Source organism: Elephas maximus, chromosome 3 (assembly GCF_024166365.1).
Source record: "Elephas maximus indicus isolate mEleMax1 chromosome 3, mEleMax1 primary haplotype, whole genome shotgun sequence".
NCBI classification, from domain to species: domain Eukaryota; kingdom Metazoa; phylum Chordata; class Mammalia; order Proboscidea; family Elephantidae; genus Elephas; species Elephas maximus.
Window position 1 is genome coordinate 115,536,287 of NC_064821.1, and position 27,779 is coordinate 115,564,065.

At 40.5% G+C, this 27,779-nt stretch overlaps 2 protein-coding genes across 2 annotated transcripts; both read left to right on the forward strand.

Annotated features, from left to right (window-relative positions):
• Positions 1-10,580: 10,580 nt before the first annotated feature.
• LOC126071339 (basic proline-rich protein-like) lies at positions 10,581-13,674 on the forward strand (the record flags this gene model as incomplete). The annotated part of the gene is made up of 2 exons (XM_049875549.1): positions 10,581-10,621; positions 12,423-13,674. Coding segments are annotated over exons 1-2 (1,293 nt in total), but the record flags the coding sequence as incomplete, so codon positions are not given.
• A 19-nt stretch (positions 13,675-13,693) lies between these two features.
• On the forward strand, positions 13,694-17,841 carry LOC126071340 (basic proline-rich protein-like; the record flags this gene model as incomplete). The annotated part of the gene is made up of 3 exons (XM_049875550.1): positions 13,694-14,784; positions 14,927-15,775; positions 17,772-17,841. Coding segments are annotated over 3 exons (2,010 nt in total), but the record flags the coding sequence as incomplete, so codon positions are not given.
• Positions 17,842-27,779: the final 9,938 nt, after the last annotated feature.

The window sequence follows — 27,779 nt, forward strand, 5'->3', positions numbered from 1 at the left end:
ATAAGGAAGAAATTAAGTTTGGCCTAAGCCAAAAAGAAAACCCAAGCCCGCTGCCGTTGAGTCGATTCCGACTCATAGGGACCCTATAGGACAGAGTAGAACTGCCCCATAGAGTTTCCAAGGAGCTCCTGGCAGATACTGTCATATTTAATCCCAGGGAGATTCAACGATGAGGCTGATAATTTCTTGAGACAAATCTGTAAGTCAATCAGCTACAGAAGACATTATTGTCAATCAGTATCTGGAGAAGATTGATGCTCAGATTTATCTTTGTACTAGCCATGGCCCCTTTGAGCGTAAAGAATAATTTGAGAAAGCAGAGACTGGTTGGCTCCTAGGCACTGGAAATTTTATTAGCTATTAGAAGTCATAGTATCCCAATCTAAATTTAAATCAGTTTGAGTTTCAATACTATAGTATTTTCTCCAATGTTTCTCCAATTATTGCCTGTCATGTCACATCAACCAAACCAGGGGAGGAACTTATACTATTTATGTAGCCCTTGTCATTTGTCTGGAGCTTTGGTGGTACAGTGGTTAAGAGCTCAACTGATAACCAAAATGTTGGCAGTTCAAATCCACCAGCCACCCTTGGAAATCCTACGGAGCAGTTCTACTCTGTCCTATAGGGTTGCTATGAACCAGAATTGACTCAATGGCAGCAGGTTTGTTTTTGTTTTGTTGTTTTTTCTGTCTTTTGTCTGAGATTACGTGGTCCATTTCAGGTATTCCAGCACCAAGTTCAGCCATGGTGTTGAAACCAAAATAAATAGACATGACTTTTTCCTTTTTAAAGTTCTCTTTTGGCAACTCAAGATACCCGAGTCCCTCTTAAACCCATTAAGGAAAGCCAAGCCCATGCCACTGAGCAGATTTTGACTTATAGCAAACCCATAGGACACAGTAGAAGTGACCCATAGGGTTTCCAAGGAGCAGCTGGTAGATTCGAACTGCTAACCTTTTGATTAGGAGCTGAGCTCTTAACCACTGTGCCACCCAGGATCCTAAAAAATATAAAATATTACAGGAAAGAAATATATGATAAATAGGAGTAGTATTCTAAAACAATTAGTTGGCATAACAGGAAAAACAAGAAGACTGATCATGTGAGGCTATTCACATTGAGGAGATAATGGTACGTCTCAGACATGAACTTACAAAAAAAAAATAATTCCTGCTTCTCTACTTAGTATTGTTTATTAGGAAAAAAACCCAAAACCTATATATAAAGCAAAAATGAAGCTTGCATATCCTTTCAATGTCTTACAGAAACACTGTTTAGCAGAATCACACAAAGGTGAATTTATTGGAAGAATATACCATTGTTTGACTTCGCTACCAAACCAGTTACCGTTGATTCCGACTCACAGCGACTCCATGCTTTGCGGAATAGAACTGTGCTCTATAGGGTTTTCAATGGCTGTCATCTTTCGGAAGTGGATCACCAGGCTTTCTTCTCAGGCATCACTGGGTGGATTTGAACCACCAACCTTTGGTTAGCAGTAAAGTGCTTAACCATTTACACCACCCAGGGACTCTGCTATTTATTAAGAGTTAAAACTGTGAAGCCACGTGTGAATTTGTAGATTTTACCTGGTACAGATGCAAATAATTTCTGTCAAAGTTAACTGTAGGACATTTACCAATTTTTTATCTAACCAAATCATCTTTTTCTAATATTCCTTTATGAAATGTGCTATAAATATCCAGTTCCTCAAACGCCCTTTGAACCACTTGTACCATCGTACTCATTAATTAGTGAGTTGAATAAATTTTAACACGCATTCCTTCTACATTCATATGAAGGTCATGATTTTACCTTTTGGAGATTATTCTTTGTTAGGGCATTCCAATTCTAATTGAATTCTAAGCCTCTTTTGCAATTCCTCTCAAGCATCTACAGGCAAATGCCTTAGCAAATTTAACTCATCAATTCTCTGGAACTGGTGAAATTGAAAGGATTCTCTGATGATAAAGAGAAGGCCCTTTCTGTGGGTATACTTTGGGTTGGTTTAGGCACTAATCTGATCTAATTTCCTGGGCTTCCTGGCAGAGGAGCCATCTATTCAGAGCAGGAAGAGGGTGAGTACATGGCACAGCCCTTGCAGGTTCAAACTGGATGTTCATGAATGTGGTTTCCAGGCTGCCTCTAACCACCAGCTTCCTGCTGGGTTTCAGTGTAGACCCTGTTTTGAATAGTTTGTTAACTTTTCTTGCCTAAGCAGCCCCTTTGATTTTACTTTCCTCACCCTTAGCTCTCACCGCATAAACATCTTGCTATTGCTGATAGCCAATTAACTGGGATGCTAAAGGAAACTCAAAGGATCATAACACAGTTGTGCTGTTATGGTTTATAAATAGGAAGGATTCAATAGGAAAAAAAAAAATCAAAGAAATAAGCAGCAGTGAATACAGGCTTCTTCTGTGAAAATGGTTTAAGAACTAAGCAAATATATTTATTTTCTAACCTTCAAGACTCCCCAGAAATTTACAGTAGACATGAAAGAGCCAACATCATTATTGCAAAAGTTCCCAGGGGTCAGGGAAAACAGACTGCAAAAGTAAGGCTGTGAGCAATTGATATGGCCATTGTATAGACTTCAAAGAGTAAAGAGGGTCTGAAACAGAGGCGTAACTAAGGTGTGGCAGGCAGGTGTATGCCCTGGGTGCTGCTTGAGGAGAGGCACTAATGAACAGTTTCTATCGCCCATGGCAGTGTCCATCTCCAGCTGTGAGAGATCATTCAGCAATTGAAAACTAATTGCCATAGGCACTATTTTCAGTAGGTAGGCCCCTGGTCTGAAGGATGCTAGAGTGGTTCCATGTGCAAGTTCTAAAATTATGTTCTCAATCAGCATATTAAAACCATGGTCAACTTTGCAAAATCCCAGGGTAGTAATTTGCATGCAATAGAAACAAATTATTTTTGGATATGTTACCTATGTGATGCAGGCTGTTTTTATCTTTGCATCATAAAATCCAGGTCATTAATAATAGACATCTCTTGGTATTTTTCTTTTCCTCAAAAAATTCCTGTTGCCATTATTTTAATTTCCAAGCTGTGCTACAGCCATATATGTTAATAACTGTCTCAGCACAAAGTGACTAAATAAAACGTTGTTGACTTATTGAACTAGTTAATTCCATAAAACGAATCACAAATTTGGTGAAGCAAGCAGGCTGGTGGAGGGAGTAAAAATTGGTTTTACTTTTTGTTTGTTTACCGAATTTATTGATTCACTTTGATTCAGGGACCATGTATATGTGAGCTGTACCAAAAAAAACCAAACCCATTGCCATTAAGTCGATTCTGATTCATAGGGCCCCTACAGGGCAGAATAGACCTGCCCTCTAGGGTTTCCAAGGAGTCCCTGGTGGATTCAAATTGCCAACTTTTTTTTGTTAGCAGCAGAGCTGTTAACCACTGTGCCACCACAAATAGAAATAGTTATATTTCAATTTTATCAATCAAATCAATTAGCCAATATTTTACAGACCAAAGTCTTCATGGGCCAAGATTAACATTGTTTTGCCAGAATGTAATCATACCGCTTTATGTACAAGTGAGCATATTAAAAAAAAAAAAAAAATGATGACATGCCTGAGTTTATTCAAGAAATCTGACTTTAAACAGGGCAGACTTCTCTCTGAGGGAACTTTGCAGGAAATCCAGCACCTGCCACGGCGACAGGAGAAATCCCTTGATTCCAAAACTGCCTCTGTCTTAATTTCCTGTCCTCCTTTTGTTAGCTTATTTAACCTGCAATTTTATAATTAAAGTACAATGTTTTCAGCTTACTGAAAATAACCTCATTCAACCTCTCTCCCCTCACATGGGTCTTGGAGCCTTGGTGGATTTACAACATGTTAGCAGAATGACTATTTCTGAGCTTCAGCATTCTACACAGAGTTTTATAAATTGAGCGCTTCTCCTTGCAACACAAAAGGGAATGGGGTGCAGCTCCTGGTGTTGCATTTGGGTTAAGTGGCTTGGATTTCATTCCTTGGATTAAAAAAAAAAAAAAAGATACCACCCCTGAAAAAGTTTTGTATGGCATTCCAAGTATCCCTTTCCAGTTGCTATAGAGTAAATTCTAACTCATGGTGACCCCATTTGTCACAGTGTAGAACTGCACTCTGTAGGATTTTCAATGGCTTATTATTTGCAAGTAGATGGCCAGGACTTTCTTCTGAGGTGCCTCTGAATGGGTTCAAAATGCCAAATTTTTGGTTAATAGTCGAGCGCTTAACCATTTCCACCACCCAGGGGCTCCACAGAAAAAGTACCTTGCTTTCGTCTTTGAACAACTCAAGCTCATCCCCTTTACTATCACTTTAAATTGCCAGGCCAGACAAAAAGGAAGCCATATACTTCCTTTTTAAACAAGAATATTATACGTCAAAATAAAATTCACATTCCAGCTTTAATGTGACTTTGCATACCTTAATTCTTATACATTAGGTGTTGATCTCTTGGTTTAACTCACACAGACAGAGTGATCATACTTACCTAGCTTCAAGGGTTTGATGGGAAGCATCACAGTGAATTTCATTTACTGATACCAGTGGGATTTTTATATCCATTCCTTTGAGATTTCTTCCATTTCTTTTTAGCTTAGCAAGTCCTTTTCCATCAAGAATCAGAAAATAGCTACCTACTTAGTGTATATATTAGTCAGGATTCCAATTCAATCCAATTCCAACTAGCTTGAGAAAAAAAATAAAGTTGTATACATACAACTTGATGCTGTGCAGTCTGCTTTGACTCCTGGAATTCTTATGGAATGATATTATACTTTTCCTTTCCTTTCTTTTCTTAATGTAATGGTAAGAACAAAGTCATCAGGAATATGTCTCTCTGTATTCCTCGGTTCTGCTTCACTCTGTGGTGCCTTGACTCACAGACAGCGTCTATTCACGTGGTGGCCCGTAGGAGGTTGGCACTTAGGCTCATCTCAGCTTTAGTAAGCATAATAGGCAGAGAGTACTTCTTTTCCGATAATTCTAATTATCATCCTGGGCCTGACTGCTATGGGGAGAGTGTGGGCTCTATGTCTGACTGTTGTACCAATCTCTGTGTTTAGAAGGTTTTTTTGCCTTGGTCATGGGTCCAAACTTAGATCTGGCAGGAAGGATTAGAGCTAACTATACCAGTACCACTTGAACCGAGAGATTAGGGGGAAGGAGTATTCATAACAAAATTTAGTATTCAGTTAATAGGAGGAAGCACAGAAGATTGGCTGTAAGAGCAACAAATATAAGACATGTTCAACCTCTTGGCTGCCAAACACACATGTGTACATGCATCTTGTCTCATACCTACAATTTAATAATGCTCATAAATACTACAAGGCAACTCTTTCTCCTGTAACTAAAAATGCACTCTCTTCTCCATAAGCAGGTAACCAAAGACCCACCCATCCAAATACTGCATCATATTCCAAACTGACGATCATTGGTTGATGTACATTACCCTTTCGGTCCTGATGTAGGGCCTCATGCTCTGGAAACCCATGATTAATAGATAAATAAATATAATCGACACTTAACATACTCCATAAATACTAAAGCATGCCAAAAATGGAAGCATTTATATATATATATATATATTTGAAAAGAGAAAAAAGGAAATAACGCACAAAGTGGTACACAAAGGTACATCCCTTTAGCCTTGCAAGGCCTTAGAGAAATGCCCTGATTGTCAAATGATCAAATATCTCTGTTTTCTGTCCTGGAAAAACATTTCCCTTAATATTTTTAGGGAAGGGAATTGTTTTTAGTGTCTGTCTAGTGGACTCTGACTTCTCATGGCAACCTCATATGTACAGAGTAGAACTGATCCATAGGGTTTTTAAGGCTGCGACCCTTCAGAAGCACATTGCCAGCCTGTCTTCTGAAGCACCTCTGGGTGAGTTCTAACTACCAACCTTTTGGTTAGTAGTCAAGCACTTAACCTTTTGTACCACACAGGGACTCCTAGGGAAGGAAGAAAGCCTGCAAATCATAATGTTGGACTAACTTTCCTTCTTTGGATCAACCTACCCTTTGAAAACAATTGAAAAGTTGGAAAAAAGAATTTAAAAGAAAATCTATTTTCAGGTATCAGAGGGCTGGCAAGACACATGGGCTTGTGAGACTGATTTCTTGGAGAAAAAAATAAATGCAGAGAGCTTACCTCAACAGTCCATACTGCCAGGCATTGGCTGGTACATAGGCAGCTGCTGAGTGCATAGGCATTGGCTGGTACATAGGTTGAGAAAGCATGAAAAGGCTATTGAAGATGAGAAGCCAAGCAGAGCTCTCAGCAGATGCACATGCTGAGGGAACAGACATTGATGAGGGTTTTGTTTCCCGGGGAATGAAGAAATACGAGGGCTGGATAATTAAAATTGTCTTCAGTACGTTACAGATGACACATACTCGTTGATGGCATGTTGCGCTGTTCAAATTGCATTAGTTTTTTGTTTGTTTTGTTTTCTTAACTTTGAAAATATATTTTTGTGAGATCTGTGAGTCATAAGTTGCTTATCACAGTTCAGGTCTCTGAAACAAAGAGCCAAGACTGTGGAGTTTTCAGTGAGTATATGAATCTATTTTTCTTTTGGCATCCATTCACTCCGTCAATATTTACTTGTGATAAAACAGAGGGGTTAAGGGCACAGATACAAAGCAGACTGCCAGGGTTGGATTCCTGCTCTTTTATTTGCTAGTTGTATGAGCCTCAGCAAGTTTATTTGCCTGTCTGAATCTCAGTTTTCATGTCTGTACGAAGGGATAAAAATAGTAATCTTACAGAGTTTTTTTGGCATTAAATGAACTAAACATATAAATAATTAAGAATAGTACCTATCAGCTAGCGCAACCTGTATAAGTGCTTGTCATCATCATCATCATTATCATATCATCATCATTATCATCTCTAATCTAGGACCTCTTACAAAGCCAGGAAAACAGAGTTTTGTTATTTGAAACTAATCACCTTATTTCATGCAGCAATGAATTCCCTTCCAGGGAGCTTCCTTGGTGGATTTTTATCCACCTGTCAATGGTTCTGGCCATAATTTATTTAGGTACTAGACATGGGACCTTGATCATAACAGAAGATATCAGGAAATCGCCCAACAGATTTCACTGTCAAGATTACTGTGTGTTATTTTTTACTGAAAACATTTTTGTCTATTAATGAGCAATAATTCCTGATTCTGTTCTTTTTTTCTACTTCCACAACATTTTGGATTTGCCATAACTATATTTGTGTGGGGTAGTGGTTAAGAGTTACAGCAGCTAACCAAAAGTTCAGCAGTTCAAATCCACCAGGCACTCCTTGGAAACTCTGTGAGGCAGTTCTACCCTGTCCTGTGGGGCTGCTATGAGTCAGACTCGACTCGACAACAACAGGTCTGGTTTTTGGTTTATAACTATACCCAAGTATATTCAGGATAACGCAATTGTTCCTGATCTGTTCTGACTATAGCTTTCAGGGACACTAATCATCTTGGCAGAGACCAAGAGCGGTTTCTGTATTGTGCCAGGCAGATAAAGGCTGATGAATTCTTTGGAAATGCCAGGCTGGAACAGTTTTAGAATAGGTAGACAGCCATGCCTGCTGATGCAGTGTTAATATTTTGATGTTACCTGATTTTAAGATATTATTTTTCTTGCTAATTTTGAGTGCCATCAAAGTCAAAACCACTTCTATATTTGTGATGATTCAGTGAATTTTTTTTTTTCTGATTTGAATCACAAAAAATCTCTTTGCAAGTCAAAATGATGATTGACTGTACACTTTCAGGGAATGTCAATGACATGAAAATCCAAATATATTCTCATCCTTTCACACCTTAAAACATTTAATCCTGATTATGTCAAGCTCCTAGATATCTATCTGCCAAGTGAAGAGCTTGAAAAGTTTTAAACTCAGTGGATTGGACAAGTATTATACCTTCATTTCAGTTCATGAGTTTCAGGTGTCGCTATCTTAATCCATCTAAGCGTGCTTTTCCGTACCCGTAAGTGACTAACAATTATTCAAGTCTGTGTATGCTGATTCTAGTGAAATTAGATTGATAAAGGACAGAATATTTGACTTTAAGTTTTTTTTTTTTTTTTTAATTACTGTATCACACAGTTTGGAAAATGATCTTTATTTGGGGTATTGGGTTAATTGTTAAGTCAAATTTCTTAAAACAAATGATGCAAACCTCTGGAAAAAGCTAATACAATGAAACTAAATGCATTTCATTTTAAGCACTAACACAAAACATAACACACTGTATCATAACCACATACGGCTACATATGACAATTATTTGTAACTCATACAATGCAATATGTAATATCCATTTTATTACAACTTGCTGGGCATTTGCCTATTTCCCTGACGTGGATGTGAGTTCTTTAAAGCAGGAACCATGCAATTAATTTCTCTATTCTAATCACTTAGCCCAGGGCCTTAATAATTTAGAAAGTATTTGGTAAATATTTTTTTAAAAAAGAAACAAATGAATACATCACGTAAAGGTGTCTCTGGTATTCACATCTTTAATAGATAAAGTTTCTGGTAATGAACATCAGTGATTTCAGCACACACGTAAAGCCATATAATGATCTGATTATAGTTATATTATCCTTCATTACAAATAACGAAGTCACAATTAGGTTCATAAACTGGCTAATATTCACCAATGCTCAGCAATCTAAAAGCTGAGGAATGGGATGCTTCTCAAACTAATGGTTTATGTTAAAATTCCTGTCCTCTTTAAAGCTAGTAAGCCATCCGAGCTGTGTTTTTTGAATATGTAAGAGGGAAAAAGATGTTTCTATTTCCTTATTTTTTTTAATTGTTTTTGGATTTTATTTTCTCAACGTTAATATTCTTACTTCGTTTATGATTTGAATTTTGTGTTTACATATTTATCGTCATAATTTATTTTAATAAACTTTTATAAATATAAAACTAATATATGCTCAATTCCAAACACTTGGAAAATACTGAAAAGCATAAAAGAAAAATAACTCATGATTCCATGAACCAAATGCCCCCACTGCAAATATGTTGGTTGGTATGCAATTTGTATGTGAATATCAACACATATGTTTGTCTTTATGTATCACCGTTTTATACACATATGTATGTATGTATATGGAGCCCTGGTGGTATAGTAATTAAGCACTTGGCTGCTAACAGAAGGTCAGCAGTTCAAACGCACCAGCTGCTCTGCAGAAGAAAAGTGTGACAGCCTGCTTCCATAATGATTTACAGCCTTGGAAACCCCATGAGGCAGTTCTACCCTGTCCTAGAAGTTTACTGTGAGCCAGAATCAACTTGACAGCAACAGGTTTATATACTGCTTTATAGCGATTTTATTTGTTACCATTTTCCCAACAATAAATATTCTTGAATAACCTGATTTTGTAATGGCTACATGATATTCTGTCATGTTATATCATGATTTAGTAATTTAATTTGCTTTTGTTGGACATTTAGGATGTTGCCAAGTTTTTAGTGTTATTAATTATACTGTCCTGAACATCTTTATATATACTTTTTTTTGCACACATATTTATAATTATTTCTTTAGCAGGAATACCCAGAAGAAAATTGCTGTTTTAAAGGGTGTGTACATCTTTAGGCCATACTTAACTTGGAAGATAATATATCAGCTTCTACTGTCTTCTCCCAGCCTAGATATGAAAGTGTGTATTTCAATGTATTTTTAAAAAAATCACTACAATTTGAATAAGAAAACAATTTTTAGCATCACATAGTTAATTGTTTTACATCCTCTTCTTAATTATAATTAACTCTTCTGATGTAAAGCAACTACCAATGATATAAAGAAATAATTATTATATTTAGCACTGATTTGAGTACTTAGTACCTAAGTAATGTGTCTATTGTCAGACAACTAGAGAGACAGAACTGAGATACAGACCTATGCACTCTGACTTCTGATCTTTAACCATTAATCTACACAGCCTCTAAAATAGGCATCAAGATATACACAATCTTTTTATTTGCTGACTGTTGATAGACACTTGGAAGTCTCTAGCATATGCTCAAATTATTCAATGAAATTGTGTCCACTTTTGAAATTGTTACAAACTTTTTTAGATTAAAATATTTCCAGGTAAAGATAATAGCCATCTATGGCCCCTACTTGGTACAGACTGGTTTCATGCATACTATGTTTAAAATATGGCAAACTATGTATTCTGTGGAATGGTATATCAATTATGACATTTAAGGAAAGGAAAAATATAGCCTGACTGATACCTCAGTAAATACTTTGCTACTCTTTCTACTAAATTGATCAAATATGCTTATATTTGGTGCCAACCAGAGCTCTTTAAGTGTATATCTTGTGAGATTTCTTGCTTCACCAAGGACAGAGACAGCTTGAAATTACTTCTGAAAAGGTAATTAGCTACTTATAGATATAATCCGATATCATAAAAGAGATAAAACTGCTCCATTCCTCCTTACTACCTGGGACCTTGATTTATTAATTATTCCCACTGTCTTAAGTTGTCAGTTCTCCACACTGACCAGGCTCTGCCCTGAAATTAAACCATGAAAACCATGGACTTTGGATCTAAGCAGGCTGACACCATTATTGATGGGTAATGTCAGGAATAAGAATAACAATACTGCTTTATAGGGATTAAAAAAAAAAATTTTTTTATAGGGATTAAGTTATAAATAATCGTTGAGGAAGAAGTTTTATTATCCCCATTTTATGGATGAGGAAATGGAGAGATAAAGGCATTATATAAATTACTCCAGATCACACAGCTAATTAGTGGCAGATTATAGCCTTGAACACAAGCCTTCTGAGCCAGAAGTACTCATAGTCACCATTATCTGGTCCTCTATAATACGCGGTCAATAATCACACTCTAACAAAGTTTCTGTGAAGATTGGGAGTAAATACTTTCCACAGCGCCTATCATATAATATACAATTAACAAATGATTACATTGTTTGGATGATGTTATTGTTGTCTCCACATTCAAAAATATTTCTTTTTTGTGTGTGTGAAATATTTCACAAACATAAGTAATATGTGTATTATAAGTAATAATTTAAAAAAAAAACCCTGCTTACTACCCATCTTGGAGTCCCTGGGTGGTGTAAGTAGTTAAGCAGTTGGCTACTAACTGAAAGGTTGGCAGTTTAAATCTACCCAGAGGCATCTCAGAAGAAAGTCCTCGCAATGTGCTTCTGAAAGACCACAACCACTGAACACCCTGTAGAATGCAGTTCTCTTCTGAAACCCGGGGTGTCTCCAGGAGTCGAACTGACTTGAGAGCTACTGGTGTTACCCATCTTAAGAAATAAAATCTTTAAAGACCCTATGCAATCATGTGCCTCTTCCCACCACCCCACTAAGAATTATCTTAAGCCCATTGCTGCAGAGTCAATTCTGGCTCACAACAACCCTGTAGGGCAGAGTAGAACTGCCCCATCGGATTTCCAAGGCTGTAATATTTACAGATTTTTTTTTTTTACAGAATCAGATTGCCACATCTTTTTCCTGGGGAGTAAGTAGCAGGTTCAAGCTGAAGACCTTTTGGTTAGCAGCCAAGCACTTAACTATTGCGTCACAAGGATCCTTAGAATTATTTTAATCAGAATTTTTGGCTGATCCTTCTCACTCTCTCTCTCTATGACATCTATGTATATATATATTAAATTAAATATAAGTCATCATTTATTCAGTATCTAGGTATTTTTGTCTCAGTTAGGCTTTTCAATTAGAAACCCTGGTGGTCTAGTGGTTAACAGCTATAGCTGCTAACCAAAAGGTTGACTGTTCGAATCCACCAGGCACTTCTTGGAAACTCTATGGGACAGTTCTACTGTGTTCTACTCCATCCTATAGGGTTGCTATGAGTCCAAGTTGACTCAACTGACTCAACAGCAACGTTTTTTGTTTTGTTTTTTTATACTTCTTGAAGTAAAAATCCCTCTTTTCCTTTGACCTCTAACTTTAATGAAGAGGTATTCTAAATTATTACTTCTAACTTCCTCAATCAAATTCTAGAAAAAAAATTAGTTAATTCCCCTAGGCTTGGACCAGATGTATGCTGGAACATGAGGGCTGGTGGAAAATAAACTGCGAAAGAACATAGCTAGAATCTTTGTTGTAACACCGACAGTTCAAATATAGTGTCCACGGGAGCGTGAAGAGCCGGAACTGACGAGAGCCTGGTGTTCCCTGACAGTGTGTTCTTACCGACACTTCAGAGCTACCTCTAGAAAGTGGTAATCTTTGTAGTCAGGCTGTGGGACTATAGTTCAGTAAGTTTTTTCAGTGAGAACCAAGGTTCTAGTCATGTACTGGGGGTTTGGGAACTAAAACACTGTGAGAAGCAGAGCATTCACAGGAGGCTAGCTGTGGGTGCAGACCCTGTCCGATAGGCTCTGTCCCAGCACAGCTCCTGTTCCTCCAGGATTGCCACCACCACCTACGCTGCCACCACCTATGCTGCCACCACCACTTATGCCGCCACCACCTACGCTGCCACCACCACCTACACTGCCACCACCACCTATGCCGCCACCACCTATGCTGCCACCACCACCTATGCTGCCACCACCACCTATGCTGCCACCACCACCTACGCTGCCACCACCTACGCTGCCACCACCACCTACGCCGCCACCACCACCTATGCCGCCACCACCTATGCCGCCACCACCACCTATGCCGCCACCACCTATGCCGCCACCACCACCTACGCCGCCACCACCACCTATGCCGCCACCACCTATGCTGCCACCACCACCTACGCTGCCACCACCACCTACACTGCCACCACCTACGCTGCCACCACCACCTACACTGCCACCACCACCTATGCCGCCACCACCTATGCCGCCACCACCACCTACGCCGCCACCACCACCTATGCCGCCACCACCTATGCTGCCACCACCACCTACGCCGCCACCACCACCTATGCCGCCACCACCTATGCTGCCACCACCACCTACACTGCCACCACCTACGCTGCCACCACCACCTACGCCGCCACCACCACCTATGCCGCCACCACCTACGCTGCCACCACCACCTACGCTGCCACCACCACCTACGCTGCCACCACCACCTATGCCGCCACCACCTATGCCGCCACCACCACCTATGCCGCCACCACCTATGCTGCCACCACCACCTATGCTGCCACCACCACCTATGCTGCCACCACCACCACCTATGCTGCCACCACCACCTACGCTGCCACCACCACCTATGCCACCACCACCTATGCTGCCACCACCACCACCTATGCTGCCACCACCACCTATGCTGCCACCACCACCTACGCTGCCACCACCTATGCTGCCACCACCACCTATGCCGCCACCACCTATGCTGCCACCACCACCTATGCTGCCACCACCACCCACGCTGCCACCACCACCCACACTGCCACCACCACCTATGCCGCCACCACCTATGCTGCCACCACCACCTATGCCGCCACCACCTACGCTGCCACCACCACCTATGCCGCCACCACCTACGCTGCCACCACCTACGCTGCCACCACCACCTATGCTGCCACCACCACCTACGCCGCCACCACCTATGCTGCCACCACCACCTATGCCGCCACCACCTATGCTGCCACCACCACCTACGCTGCCACCACCACCTATGCCGCCACCACCTAGTGCTGCCACCACCACCTATACCGCCACCACCTATGCTGCCACCACCACCTACGCTGCCACCACCTATGCTGCCATCACCACCTATGCTGCCACCACCACCTACGCCGCCACCACCTATGCTGCCACCACCACCTATGCCGCCACCACCTATGCCGCCACCACCTACGCTGCCACCACCACCCACACTGCCACCACCACCTATGCCGCCACCACCTATGCTGCCACCACCACCTACACTGCCACCACCTACGCTGCCACCACCACCTACACTGCCACCACCACCTATGCCACCACCACCTATGCCGCCACCACCACCTACGCCGCCACCACCACCTATGCCGCCACCACCTATGCTGCCACCACCACCTACGCCGCCACCACCACCTATGCCGCCACCACCTATGCTGCCACCACCACCTACACTGCCACCACCTACGCTGCCACCACCACCTACGCCGCCACCACCACCTATGCCGCCACCACCTACGCTGCCACCACCACCTACGCTGCCACCACCACCTACGCTGCCACCACCACCTATGCCGCCACCACCTATGCCGCCACCACCACCTATGCCGCCACCACCTATGCTGCCACCACCACCTATGCTGCCACCACCACCTATGCTGCCACCACCACCACCTATGCTGCCACCACCACCTACGCTGCCACCACCACCTATGCCGCCACCACCTATGCCGCCACCACCACCTATGCCGCCACCACCACCTATGCCACCACCACCTATGCTGCCACCACCACCACCTATGCTGCCACCACCACCTATGCTGCCACCACCACCTACGCTGCCACCACCTATGCTGCCACCACCACCTATGCCGCCACCACCTATGCTGCCACCACCACCTATGCTGCCACCACCACCCACGCTGCCACCACCACCCACACTGCCACCACCACCTATGCCGCCACCACCTATGCTGCCACCACCACCTATGCCGCCACCACCTACGCTGCCACCACCACCTATGCCGCCACCACCTACGCTGCCACCACCTACGCTGCCACCACCACCTATGCTGCCACCACCACCTACGCCGCCACCACCTATGCTGCCACCACCACCTATGCCGCCACCACCTATGCTGCCACCACCACCTACGCTGCCACCACCACCTATGCCGCCACCACCTAGTGCTGCCACCACCACCTATACCGCCACCACCTATGCTGCCACCACCACCTACGCTGCCACCACCTATGCTGCCATCACCACCTATGCTGCCACCACCACCTATGCCGCCACCACCTATGCCGCCACCACCTACGCTGCCACCACCACCCACACTGCCACCACCACCTATGCCGCCACCACCTATGCTGCCACCACCACCTACGCTGCCACCACCACCTATGCCGCCACCACCTATGCTGCCACCACCACCTACGCTGCCACCACCACCTATGCCGCCACCACCTATGCTGCCACCACCACCTATGCCGCCACCACCTATGCTGCCACCACCACCTATGCTGCCACCACCACCTACGCTGCCACCACCACCTATGCCGCCACCACCTATGCTGCCACCACCACCTACACTGCCACCACCACCTATGCCGCCACCACCTATGCTGCCACCACCACCTACGCTGCCACCACCACCTATGCCGCCACCACCTATGCTGCCACCACCACCTACACTGCCACCACCACCTATGCCGCCACCACCTATGCTGCCACCACCACCTATGCCGCCACCACCTATGCTGCCACCACCACCTATGCTGCCACCACCACCTACGCTGCCACCACCACCTATGCCGCCACCACCTATGCTGCCACCACCACCTACACTGCCACCACCACCTATGCCGCCACCACCTATGCTGCCACCACCACCTATGCCGCCACCACCTATGCTGCCACCACCACCTATGCTGCCACCACCACCTACGCTGCCACCACCACCTATGCCGCCACCACCTATGCTGCCACCACCACCTACACTGCCACCACCACCTGTACTACCACCACCACCTATGTTCCCACCACCACCTTTGCTCCCACCACCACCTATGCTGCCACCACCACCTACGCCGCCACCACCTATGCTGCCACCACCACCTATGCCGCCACCACCTATGCTGCCACCACCACCTACACTGCCACCACCACCTATGCCGCCACCACCTAGTGCTGCCACCACCACCTATGCCGCCACCACCTATGCTGCCACCACCACCTATGCTGCCACCACCACCTGTACTACCACCACCACCTATGCTCCCACCACCACCTTTGCTCCCACCACCACCTATGCTCCCACCACCACCTATGCCGCCACCACCACCTTTGCTCCCACCACCACCTATGCTCCCACCGCCACCTATGCTGCCACCGCCACCTATGCTGCCACCACCACCTATAATGTCCTCCAGTTTGCTTGTCTTAAGCCTGGGGCTCATCTGTGATCCACCGGACACTTCTAAGGAAATAAGATTCATTCCAGGTCCCATCTGCCAGTGGGCATGTGGTTTCTATAATACCAACACATTTTTGTCTAGATTTGCTCAGCAATTGCCTGGCATGGGCTTAGCTTCAAGGCTGAATGTTTCCAGAGCCAGATGACAAGCAAAGGTGGTGACGAAAATGATGCATGTTCATGTGTCCAGATTCTACTCCCTCGGAATCCCTTAGAAACGTGGATTTTAGCTGTATCACACTACCAAATTCTGCCCAACCGTTCTCGTTCCTCAAACTAATCTCTTTTACTTATTTGAAGTAACTGAAAATGCCAACCACTGTATCTTTCTTTATCTCTTTTTCCATTTTCTTCCTTAAAATTTATATCTCCTGGTTCCTCTCTTGGAGCCCTGGTGGCACAGTGGTTAAGAGCTATGGCTGCTAACCAAAAGGTCAGCGGTTCAAATCTACCAGTTGCTCCTTGAAAACCCTATGGGGCAGGTCCACTCTGTCCTATCGGGTCACTACGAGTCAGAATCGACATGACAGCAATTGCTTTTTTTTTTTGTTTCTCCCCTTTCTTTATCTCATTTACTGGTTGTTATTTTTATTCTACTTCCTTTCCTCTAAATGTGGCAATTTTCAATGGGTTTGTCTTCAAATTGCTTTCCTTCTCATTTTTATACCCCTCTCTTTGACCACCTACCCATTTCTGTAGCTTCAAACTATTGTCATAACTCTGTTTTGAATTCTTATATCCCATATTCAACTTGTCATAGGTAACCCTATATGAATATCTCACATCAATTCCATCTCAATACATTTAAAACTGATTTCATTTTCTGACTCCTCAAAAATTGCCTTCTTACATGTTCCCTGTCTTCATTAATGGCATCTATATCATCTCCAAAACTCAGGCTCAAAACCTTAGTTCTCAACAAGACAGATATTCCCCTAAGGAGGCATTTCAGACATTTGGGGACCTTTTAGGGTTATGGATGTCATAATGATTGATGGTCGCTAGTACCACTTCCACCATCCCTCTGTCAGTTTGTCATATTGTAGTGGCTTGTGTATTGCTATGATGCCAGAAGCCATGCCACCAATATTTCAATTACCAGTAGGTTACCCATGGTTTCAGCAGAGCTTGCAGTCTAGGACAGACTGAAAAGAGAGGCCTGGTGATCTACTTCTGAAAGTTAGCCAAGGAAAACCCTATGGATCACAGTAGACTATTGCCTGATATAACGCTAGAAGATGAGCCCATAGGTTAGAAAGCAACCATGAACTCAAAGATGCCAATGAACATGAGGATGGTGTGGGACCAGCCAGCATTTTGTTCTGTTGTACATGGAATTGCCATGAGTTGGAGCTTACTTAATGGCAACTAACAACAATAGTACCATTTACTAGTGCGTAGAGATTAGAAACGCTACATACTTCAGGCTGCCCCACAGTCACAAAGAATTGTTCCATATTTTGAATAAATTTTAAATATCTCACTAGACATTCAGATAGATTAAAAAAAACCTTTTTAAAAAATTCTCTCAGCCTAGAATCTAACTTTGTTTTACATTAAACACAAATAATTTTGGCAAAGTTTTAATATACATTGAATTTCCAGAAATTCATACACTATATAAACTGTCCTTTTTCCCCAGATACAGCCAAGAGTTTTTCACCGTTACAGAAAATTATGTCACTGTTGGCAACACAGCTCATGGTGTTTGAGTCACCAATAAACAACCATCTCTATCAGCCTGGATTTTCAGCAGTTACAGTCACAGTGATTATTCATATGGATACAGATAGCTTTAAGTATCTAGGAATTTTATTTTAGGATAAACAAGGCAGTGTTACTAGTAAAATTTATAGACAAAGGGGATTTCGGGTCTAACAGAAATGAGAACTTTTTATTTAGGGTTCTTTCTAAATTTCTCCTCCGTCATTTACTGACATAAACATATTTGACTAATCCTAGCAAATTTGCACGAAAAGTCTTACGTATTTGTTCACACATTCTAACTGTCTATATCCCAGTTCAAACTCATGTAATCTGAATACTTAATTTCTTCCTAACTAATCTTCTTCCCTTGGCAGGTGAGGTTATATAGTTTAAAAAAATATGGGCTATAGAATCAGACTAACTTGATTCACATTTTGTCATTGTCACTTATTAGTTGTACCTCACTTTCTTTATATTTAAATAAAACTAATTAATTCCTACCTAGTGATAACGGCGTTTTTGTTAAAACTCAATAGAGTAACATCCAATATTTCTAATGTATGATAGTAACTATCCTTCTGAAGTTTTTCCTTCGTCTGTGCTACATATATATTATGATGGTCATAAGATTCTAGATTCTCTAAAAGAATCTTGGTTGCCATACTATGCATGTGATCAGACCATATGGCATGATATTTGGCTTAAAAAAATATGGGCAACATAATTGCAGTGTATCTCTTGGTGTATGCACTAACGGCCCAGGTGTGTATGTACCCACAGCACAAGTAATTGAGAACTCTTTCAGTAACAGGTATTATATGACCTCTGGGGATAAATTTTCATTACTTCTCTAATAGTCTTGCAGATAAATTTGGCGCTGGATTTGAACCAAATTTTCTTTTTCCACCCAAGCTGCCATTTCTACTGAATGTCAGCAGCTTACTTATTTGCAGCTTTCATTTTTTTTATGAACTGTATTTCCCTTCAATTTCTGTTCACCTGAAGTGGAAATATGAAGTACTTATCAGAGAGCAGGTTTTTTCTTGCCTTGTTAGAAATGAAACATTTCTGAAAATGAATGTGGTACCCTAAGTTAACAGCAGTAATTTTCATGGCTGCATGAATGCTACATAAAGGAATAGGAAACAGAAGTTGTTTTTATTATTACAACCATTATTTGTAAAGCCTGTTTCAGATTATTGGTTATTTCTTCCAGTTTGAACTTCCCTATTTTAAATATTCATTTGCAAAACAAGCAGTCAGAAGGTTAATTTGAAACTGAAGCTCTGGACAATTTTACGAGATGTCTTAAACATTTATGGATTCGACCGTGTAAGGCAGGAATATTCCCAAAAGGAGATCATAGACAGCTGTAAAGAAATGAGTGAATCAAGTTTGGGGCATTAAGGACTGAGAAAAACATGTCTTTAGCTAATTTTAAAGACCTAGGTATGTCTACAGAGAATACAGAGAGGACATCCAGAGCATTTTGAGCCAGCAAAGTAAACATGTAAGGCTGTTGGTGAGGAAAGACCTGTAGGCAGAGAAAAACAAACAAACAAACAAAAAAACCCACTGCTGTCGAGTCGATTCCAACTCATAATGACCCTACAGGACAGAGTAGAACTGCCCTATAGGGCTCCCAAGAAGTGGCTGGTGGATTTGAACTGCTGACCTCTTGGCTAGCAGTGGTAGCTCTAAACAACTACACCAACCAGGGTTAAAAGGGAACATAATTCCAGAGACACAAAGTATACACACAGTTTTGAAAAATAGAAACCAAAATTATTAGAAAGATTCAAGAGCAAGAAAATGGGGAGAGGTGTAAGGGAGAAGAAAGTGTAAAGTGTAATCAAGAATAATAGATTGAAAGAGATGTTTTTAAAAAGTAAAGAAAAAAGTAGGTAGGATGGGTTTGAGGAAGTAACCAAATTAGAGATGTTTTGATGGAAACTGTCAGACAAAACATTCAGTTAAAATCCTGAATGAGTCTGCTCATCCAGCTTCTTTAGTTTAGCTATCAAACAGGAAGTGTAGCTTTATGTATAACATTATGTTTAATGCACCTATTTTATAAAATATGACTCCATTGTCAAGTTTCCAGCAATTAAATCAAGAATTTTCTTCTATTGTCAATAAGAGAAATTAATCAAATCTGAAATAATTTGGATTTTCTAATTAGCTGCTAGGATAGCATATTTTGGGTATACTTTTGCCCCTGAATTTCTGAGAATTAATTTAAAATTTCTGAGAGTTAATTTAAAATGCCGAGACTTAGGTAAGTAAAATGAAAATGGAAATTTTGCTTCTAGCTGTGAGAAGAAGCTTCAGAATAAGTAGATTGAAATTGTTATCCTCCTATACACAACTATAAAACTGGACAAAATATGATGCAGTTGATTTCAGGCATTGAAAAACAGTGCAGGACCATATCTTTGAGACAAGGTAACACATGAGGTGAGCCCCGTATTTACCCCCATTCTTTGCCTGGAGGATTCCCTTGACCATGGCACCAGGAGCTGCATCTCAAGTAGAACACAGCATGTCCTGCTGAGCTGGGAAGACAAGGCTACTGAAACAGACTTGTAATTTTCATGGACTAGAAATAGATAAAAGATAGCTGTGGAAAGGTGAGGTCCCAGAAATCTGTAGAATGCTCATGCAATTTATTGCTTAGGAATGAACTACAAATGCCACATAGAAAGAGTCCTTAAAGCCTAGCAGAGAACAAGTGCTATGGATCCAAGTGTCGATGGGATACCAGAAGTCATGAAGCTCTGGGAGACATCGAGGTTCTAGTTTTGCCAGATGGGAGGGCCCTCACTGGGTACCTCTGACATTCAGTAAGCAGGAAGGAATAAGGACCATACTCTCTCTTCTTTTTTTGCTAAAAAATTGCAAATTTAGTATTATATAAATAATTATACAGTGAATTATTAAAGGATTAACGTTAAACTGATGGTCTGGCAGCAACCAGAAGACAAGTTAGTAGTATTTCACTTTTTGCATTACTTTCAAAATCTCAGCACCATATCTTATTTGTCTGAAGAATTACATGAGTCAAATTTTCCTTGCACCTCCATCCATATGCCCTTTAAATTCGGTTGTCTTTCACAGTTTCTTTAAGAGAACTTGATGCTAGTAAATCTAATAAGATAGGTTTATGTCCACATAGGCTCATTTGCATTTGTGGCTAGAATCCTCCCAAGTTTTATGGAACCAGTCATCTTGCCACATGCAACTTAGCTGTGAAACAGGACACTGTATAGATGTTGATAAATAAACATCTATACATCCGTAACTTTAAAAAAAGAGAGACTCAGATCATACGACCTTTTAATGATGATTCAGTAGCAGCATAGAGTATTATGAAAATACAATGAGCAGCATAGCCAAGTGGAGTAAAAGTAGGAATGTTACTCAGGGTTAAAATTTACAAGGGCAACTTACAGCTGTAAGGTCTTAAATAAGTGACCCAAACACTCTTATGCTCAATTTCCTTATTTTAAAAATGGGCACATCTATCTCTAAAGGATACTGTGTACATTAATCCATATTATGTGTACAAGCACCATTTTATAGTTGTATAACCAAAAACCCATTGCTGTCAGGCCGATTTGGACTCATAGCAACCCTTTAGGACAGAGTAGAACTGCCCCATAGGGCTTCCAAGGAACTGCTGGTGAATTCAAACTGCCGACATTTTGGTTAGCAGCCATACCTCCTAACCACTATGCCAGCAAGGTTTCCTGTAGTTGTATATCTAATGTTAATTCCCACATGCCCCAAGAATCTTTTCTAGTCTATCTTTTATCCCACTGAAATTCTTCAAAAAAAAAAGAACAAAATAATGCCACTCTAACTGGAAAACACATTACCCTAATTTCAGACATCTCACTAGCAAGTAGTTATACATCCTCACTAATCAGTATTAAATTTTGAAAGAGGAGGTATTTGTTAGACAGAAGATAAAGATCATTTCCTCTTAATGAAGGTAATAAAGAAGAATGGAAAGAATACTGGACTAGGTATTCTGAAGATCATAAACCTAGCTGGCCTTGACTACAACACTTCATTAACTGAAAAACTTACTTATTTCATTAAATAATTGTCTGTATCCAGTAGTGGCTAAATTGTTCTGAGTGCTGGGCATACAGTGAGGAGCAGGAAAAAATATTTCTGGCTTTTTCCAAGCTCAGAATCTAATTAGAGTAACAGACAATTAAAGAAGCAATTACAATTAAGTATGATTATTATAAAAGGAGGGGCTGTAGTGTAAATGCAGAGCAGGGATTCTCAAGAAGGTCTAGGGACTGGGGTGCAAGGAAGCTTTCCCAAGGAAGTGACATTTAATATTTCCTTCCATTCTCTTTCTAGCTCACTATGTTCTGCTCCACAGGCCTTCCTTCTGTGCTTTGATAACTAGGGCCTTTTCCTTTCTTGAAATGTTCTTATTCCAGTTCCCACTCATCACCCAAATCTCAGTGAATGCCCTCTCAAAAGAGAAAACTTCTGAATTCTTATATATGCGATCATTAACAAATCACCTTCTTTCATTCCCATCTTTGCATGTATAGGTGTCGGAAACGATCTTTACTCAGGATTGGTTTGACTGGTGTCTATTTCATGGTACTAGAATAGGAGCTTCAGGAAGACAGAACCTGTTTAATCTAATTACTGTTGAATGTTTGGAACCTAAAACTCTATGAGTAATCAATAATTATTTTTTGAATAAATGAATCTATCTTAACTATCCCACAAAATGTTTAGAGAATAAAATAAAATAATAACAAAAGTTGAGAAAATCTGCTGACATTTATATACTGTATTTTCAAACTGCAAAATCACTTTATATCTATTGTCTCACTTGAGTCTCCTGTCTGTCCTATGAAGGAAGGCTGGCATGACTGAGGAATCAAAAGCTTAGGTAGGTCAAGTGACTTTAAGGTCACAAAGATAGTACATGAATAACAGCAAAGCTGAAATGGAAGTTCAGATCTTTAGAGCACAATATAGCTCTTTTACTATACAAAATAGAAATATGAACTTTCAAAAATCATTGATATTTAACTTTGTTTCATACTCTTAGAACGTGGCTAGGTGTTGTCTGGACTGAATGAGGATGGCTTCAGGTGGTGCTGATCAAGATGCAGGTCTTAAAACCAATCAGGCAGAGTGGAGCATGGAGGTGGTCAATACCCAAGGGTTTAGTCAGGCAGGAAGTACTTGTTGCAAAAAAGATGCCACAGTTCTTAGGAGTATGAGGTCTTTGTGCACAGTCAGCAAAGTCAGCATTATATGTTGGGGATACTGGAGACTTATGTGAGTCTCCAGAAAGAGGTGAGCCTACCGGCAGAGGGTACTTGGTCACCCTGCATGAGCACTGGTGGTGTCCACATGGGCTGGTGTCTGTACTGTGAGGTTCATTTCTGGGGGGACTTGGAGCTATCTCACAACTTGCTGACACTAGGTGGGTCATTGTAGTGAGCACTATTCTATGGCTCATGGCATGATAGGAAGAGGGGAGTGGAGTGGCTTCTCCCAAAACATTTCATATGTCCATTAGGCAGGATGGAGTCCTTGTCCATTGACTATGCAATGGCATCTGTGTGCCTGCATGGGTAAATGTAGATATGCTGATGACAGGGGTAGGACTAGTCCTCTAGAATGTAGGAAACAGATTCACATTCATCATAGCAAAAAGTCCATGATTGTTTGCAGGGTTTTGGTACAGACTAAAGGAAGTTGCTTGAAACTGTGCAGCTATACACAAATTTTCCTTAATCTTAGCATTTATTACCATGAAACTAGACATCCGTAGACTTATTCTGTATGCCATGTCCTCTTGAGAGGAATCATCATGAGAGTGTGTTGTTGCATTGTCCTTGACATGGTGAGGACGTAGTATTCAGGGGTATGTTGGCCTATGTGAGCAGTTAGCATCCCGCAAATCAGTTGCTGGGAGTCACAGAAGAAATGGTAGGCATGTGACAAGGATGCTCAGTGATGGTATTTGGAAGTAGATTTGATCCCAATGGAGTGACTGGTATCATAAGCACAGGAGTGCCTTGTAACATCTGCAAGGCCAGGAATATGACATCAGACACCAGCTTATCAATCTTATCATTCAAAGATTTTAAGTCTAAGTTGAGAGTTGTAATAAGTTCTACAAGTCTGCCAAGGTCTTCTTTAATATCGTTTCTAATATTTCTAACTTGTTGACGGTTTCCTGCAAGATCATCAGAATCCCTGGGTCCAAGCTCCTTATTCTTCCTATGTACACCCTTCCTCCTGTACATGGGTCCTTCGCTGGGCACACAGTCTGGCTCCGTTATTGGATTCGGTGTTGCAAGTCACCTCGTGGTTTGCCAGTGATAAAGGTGAATCCTCAACCTCAGCAGGTGCTGCTAACATCATTAGCACTTCAAGCTTGTGGTTTGGGCATGGCTGTGTTGATAGTGGTATACTCTCTCTTGCCTCTTTTTCTGTCTCAGTGGTAGAAAAAGACATCTGAACTGGCTTCTCCTAGTTTTTCATACTTCCTGACTTTGCAGTGCCATGAAGTGCTTGATCCTGTTTTCTCTTCTGTGAACTCTTACTTCCTAAGGACCATACTCTAAAGTAACAGCCATACCGTAGGACTAAAGACTAAACTAAACTAGATTTTATTACTGATAAAGAATAAATCCAAGCCTGATGGGATCAAAAGGATCTTCCAGCAATCTAACAATCTGCAAGGACAAAACTCAATATCAATTAAAGGAAGACATCATTGCATAGGCTCTCTACATGTACACATATTATCTACCAAATTATCCATAAAATAAATATAATTTATAAAATTTTAGTTATACTGATGAAAATTACTTATTTATTTTTGCCTAGTTTCTGGCTCTCTCACTAGACTGTACACTTCATTCAGATATAGAATTCCATTTCTAGTGAAAATATCCCTAATATAAGAATGAAATAATGATGTTTTCAGATTAACAGAAACCAAGGGACTTCATTTCCAGCAAACTGACACTAAAAGAAATGCTAAAATAAATTGTTTTCATGTTGAAGAGAAACGACACTAGATGGAAACTTGGATCTATGAATAGGCATAAAAAAAACAGGTATAAATATCTGGGTAAATGTAACAGACTATCATTTTTTTGTTTTCTTATTATTTAAGAGGTGGTTGACTGTTTAAATAAAAAATAATAGCACTGTTTTTTAAGGTTTGTAATGTTTACAGAAGTAAAATATATGGCAACAATAGAGCGAAGAATAACCCATTTAAACCTCGTTGCCGTAGAGTTGATTCCAACTCACAGCAACCCTGTCAGAGTGGAACTGCCCCCATAGGGTCTCCAAGGCTGTACTCTTTATGGAAGCAGACTGCCACATCTTTCTCCCCTAGATCGAGTGGGTTTGAACCACTGACCTACTGACCTCCTGGCAATCGAGCACTTACCCACTGCACCACCAAGTCTCCAAAAGAAGAATAGAGAGTGCAAATGGTGTTATACTACTGTAAGATTTTTTTTTTTTAACTTTTAACCTTAAAACACACTTATATACCATTAACTGTAGGAAGACTGTGATAAGATGCATATTGTAATATACAGTACAATCATTAAAATAAAAAAGAGGATTAAAATGAAATACTCAAAATATTGAATTAAGCAGAAGATTGGAAAGAAGGAATGACAACAATTAAAAATATGGATAAAAAGAATAAAACTAGCAATATGCCAAACTTGAGTCAAACCATAAAAATATTACATTAAATGTAACTGAATTAAACACTCTAATTGAAAGGTAGAGATTGTCAGACTGGCTAAAAAGGCCAAACCCAACTGTATGCTTTCTACAAGAAATGCACTTTAAGCATAAAGTTGCAGATAGATAAATGATTAGAAAATATGTATGATGCAAATAACAGCCATAAGAAAGTAGATGGCTTTTTCTTATTAATTAATATTAGACACAGCATACATCAAGACAATTATTACCAGAGATAATGGAGGTTACTTCATAATGACTTCATTGATTAATTCATTAGTTACTTCCTTGTTTCATCAGAAAATCATTTTTGTTTTTTCCCCTTATTTGTCAGTTTTTACTTCATTTATTTAAAAGTGAGATACATGAAGTAAAAACTGACAGAAATTAAGGAAGACAAATCCACAATCATAGTTGAAAATTTTAATACCATTCCTTTAGTAACTGATGGAACAACTAGCCTAAAACCAACCAACTAGATCTAATGGATATTTACAGAGCACCGCACCCAAGAACTACAGAATATTCATTCTTTACAGATGCACATGAAACATTCATGAAGATAAATTACTTGCTGGTAATAAAATATCTCTCATTAAGTTCAAAAGATTGATTTTTGTAGAGTATGTTCTTTGACTACAAGAGAATTAAATTAATAATCAATAAATGAGGATATCTAAACAACTCCAATTATTTAGAAATTCAAAACTTCATTTGTAAGTAAGCCAAGGATCAATAAAGCAATGACAAAGGAAATTAGAATATATTGATATATATATATATATATCAAACTGAATGAAAATAAAAACATAACATATCAAAATTTATGAGAAACAGCTAATACAGTGCTTAAAGGGAAATTTATAGCTCTAATTCCTTATATTAAAAAAGAAGGTAAGTTTAAATTCAATGTTCTCACTTTCTATTATAAGACACTATAAAAAACAGAAAATTTAAGTCAATATATGTAGAAGCATGAAAAATAAAACTAAGAACATAAATCAAAATGAAAAACAGACATATTGTAGAAGAAATAGCAAACCCAAAAATTGGTTCTTTCATAAAATAAATACAATTTATAAACTTTAAGCTATACTGATAAAGAATATTTATTTTTGTCTAATTTCTGTCTCTCTCACTAAACCTTACACTTTATACAAAACAGTGACTTAATTTTATTTAAAGCTGTTTCCTCTAACAAAAACATGGAAGCAACCAAGGTACCCATCAACAGATGAATGAATACATAAATTATGGTATATTCACACAATGGAATACTACTCATCAATAAAGAAGAACGATGAATCTGTGAAACATTTCATAACATGGAGGAATCTGGAAGGCATTATGCTGAGTGAAATAAGTCAGTTGCAAAAGGACAAATATTGTGTAAGACACTATTTAACAACTGGAGAAACAGTTTAAACAGAGACGAAAATATTCTTTGATGGCTATGAGCGGGGAGGATGGGAGGGAGGGAAAGAGAGGGGTTTTCACTAATTAGATAGTAGATAAGATTTTAGGTGAAGGGAAAGACAACACAATACAGGTAAGGTCAGCACAACTGGACTAAACTAAAAGCAAAGAAGTTTCCTGAATAAACTGAACACTTCGAAGTCCAGGGTAGCAAGGGCGGGGTTTGGGGACCATGGTTTCAGGGGACATCTAAGTCAACTGGTGTACTAAAATCTATTAAGAAAACATTCTGCATCCCACTTTGGAGAGTGGCTTCTAGGGTCTTAAATGCTAGCAAGTGGCCATCTAAGATACATCAATGGGTCTCAACCCACCTGGAGCAAAGGAGAATGAAGAACACCAAAGACACAAGGTAATTATGAGCCCAAGAGACAGAAAGGACCACATAAACCAGAGACTACATCAGCCTGAGACCAGAAGAACTTGACGGTGTCCGGCTACAACCAATGACTGCCCTGACAGAGAACACAACAGAGAGCCCCTGAGGGAGTGGGATGCAGACCCCAAATTCTGGTAAAAAGACCAGGCTTAATGGTCTGACTGAGACTAGAAGGGCCCCAGAGGTCAAGGTACCCAGACCTTCTGTTAGCCCAGGACAGGAACCATTCCCAAAGCCAACTTTTCAGACAGGAATTGGACTGGACCATGGGCTAGAAAATGATACTGGTGAAGACTGAGCTTTTTAGATAAAGTAGAC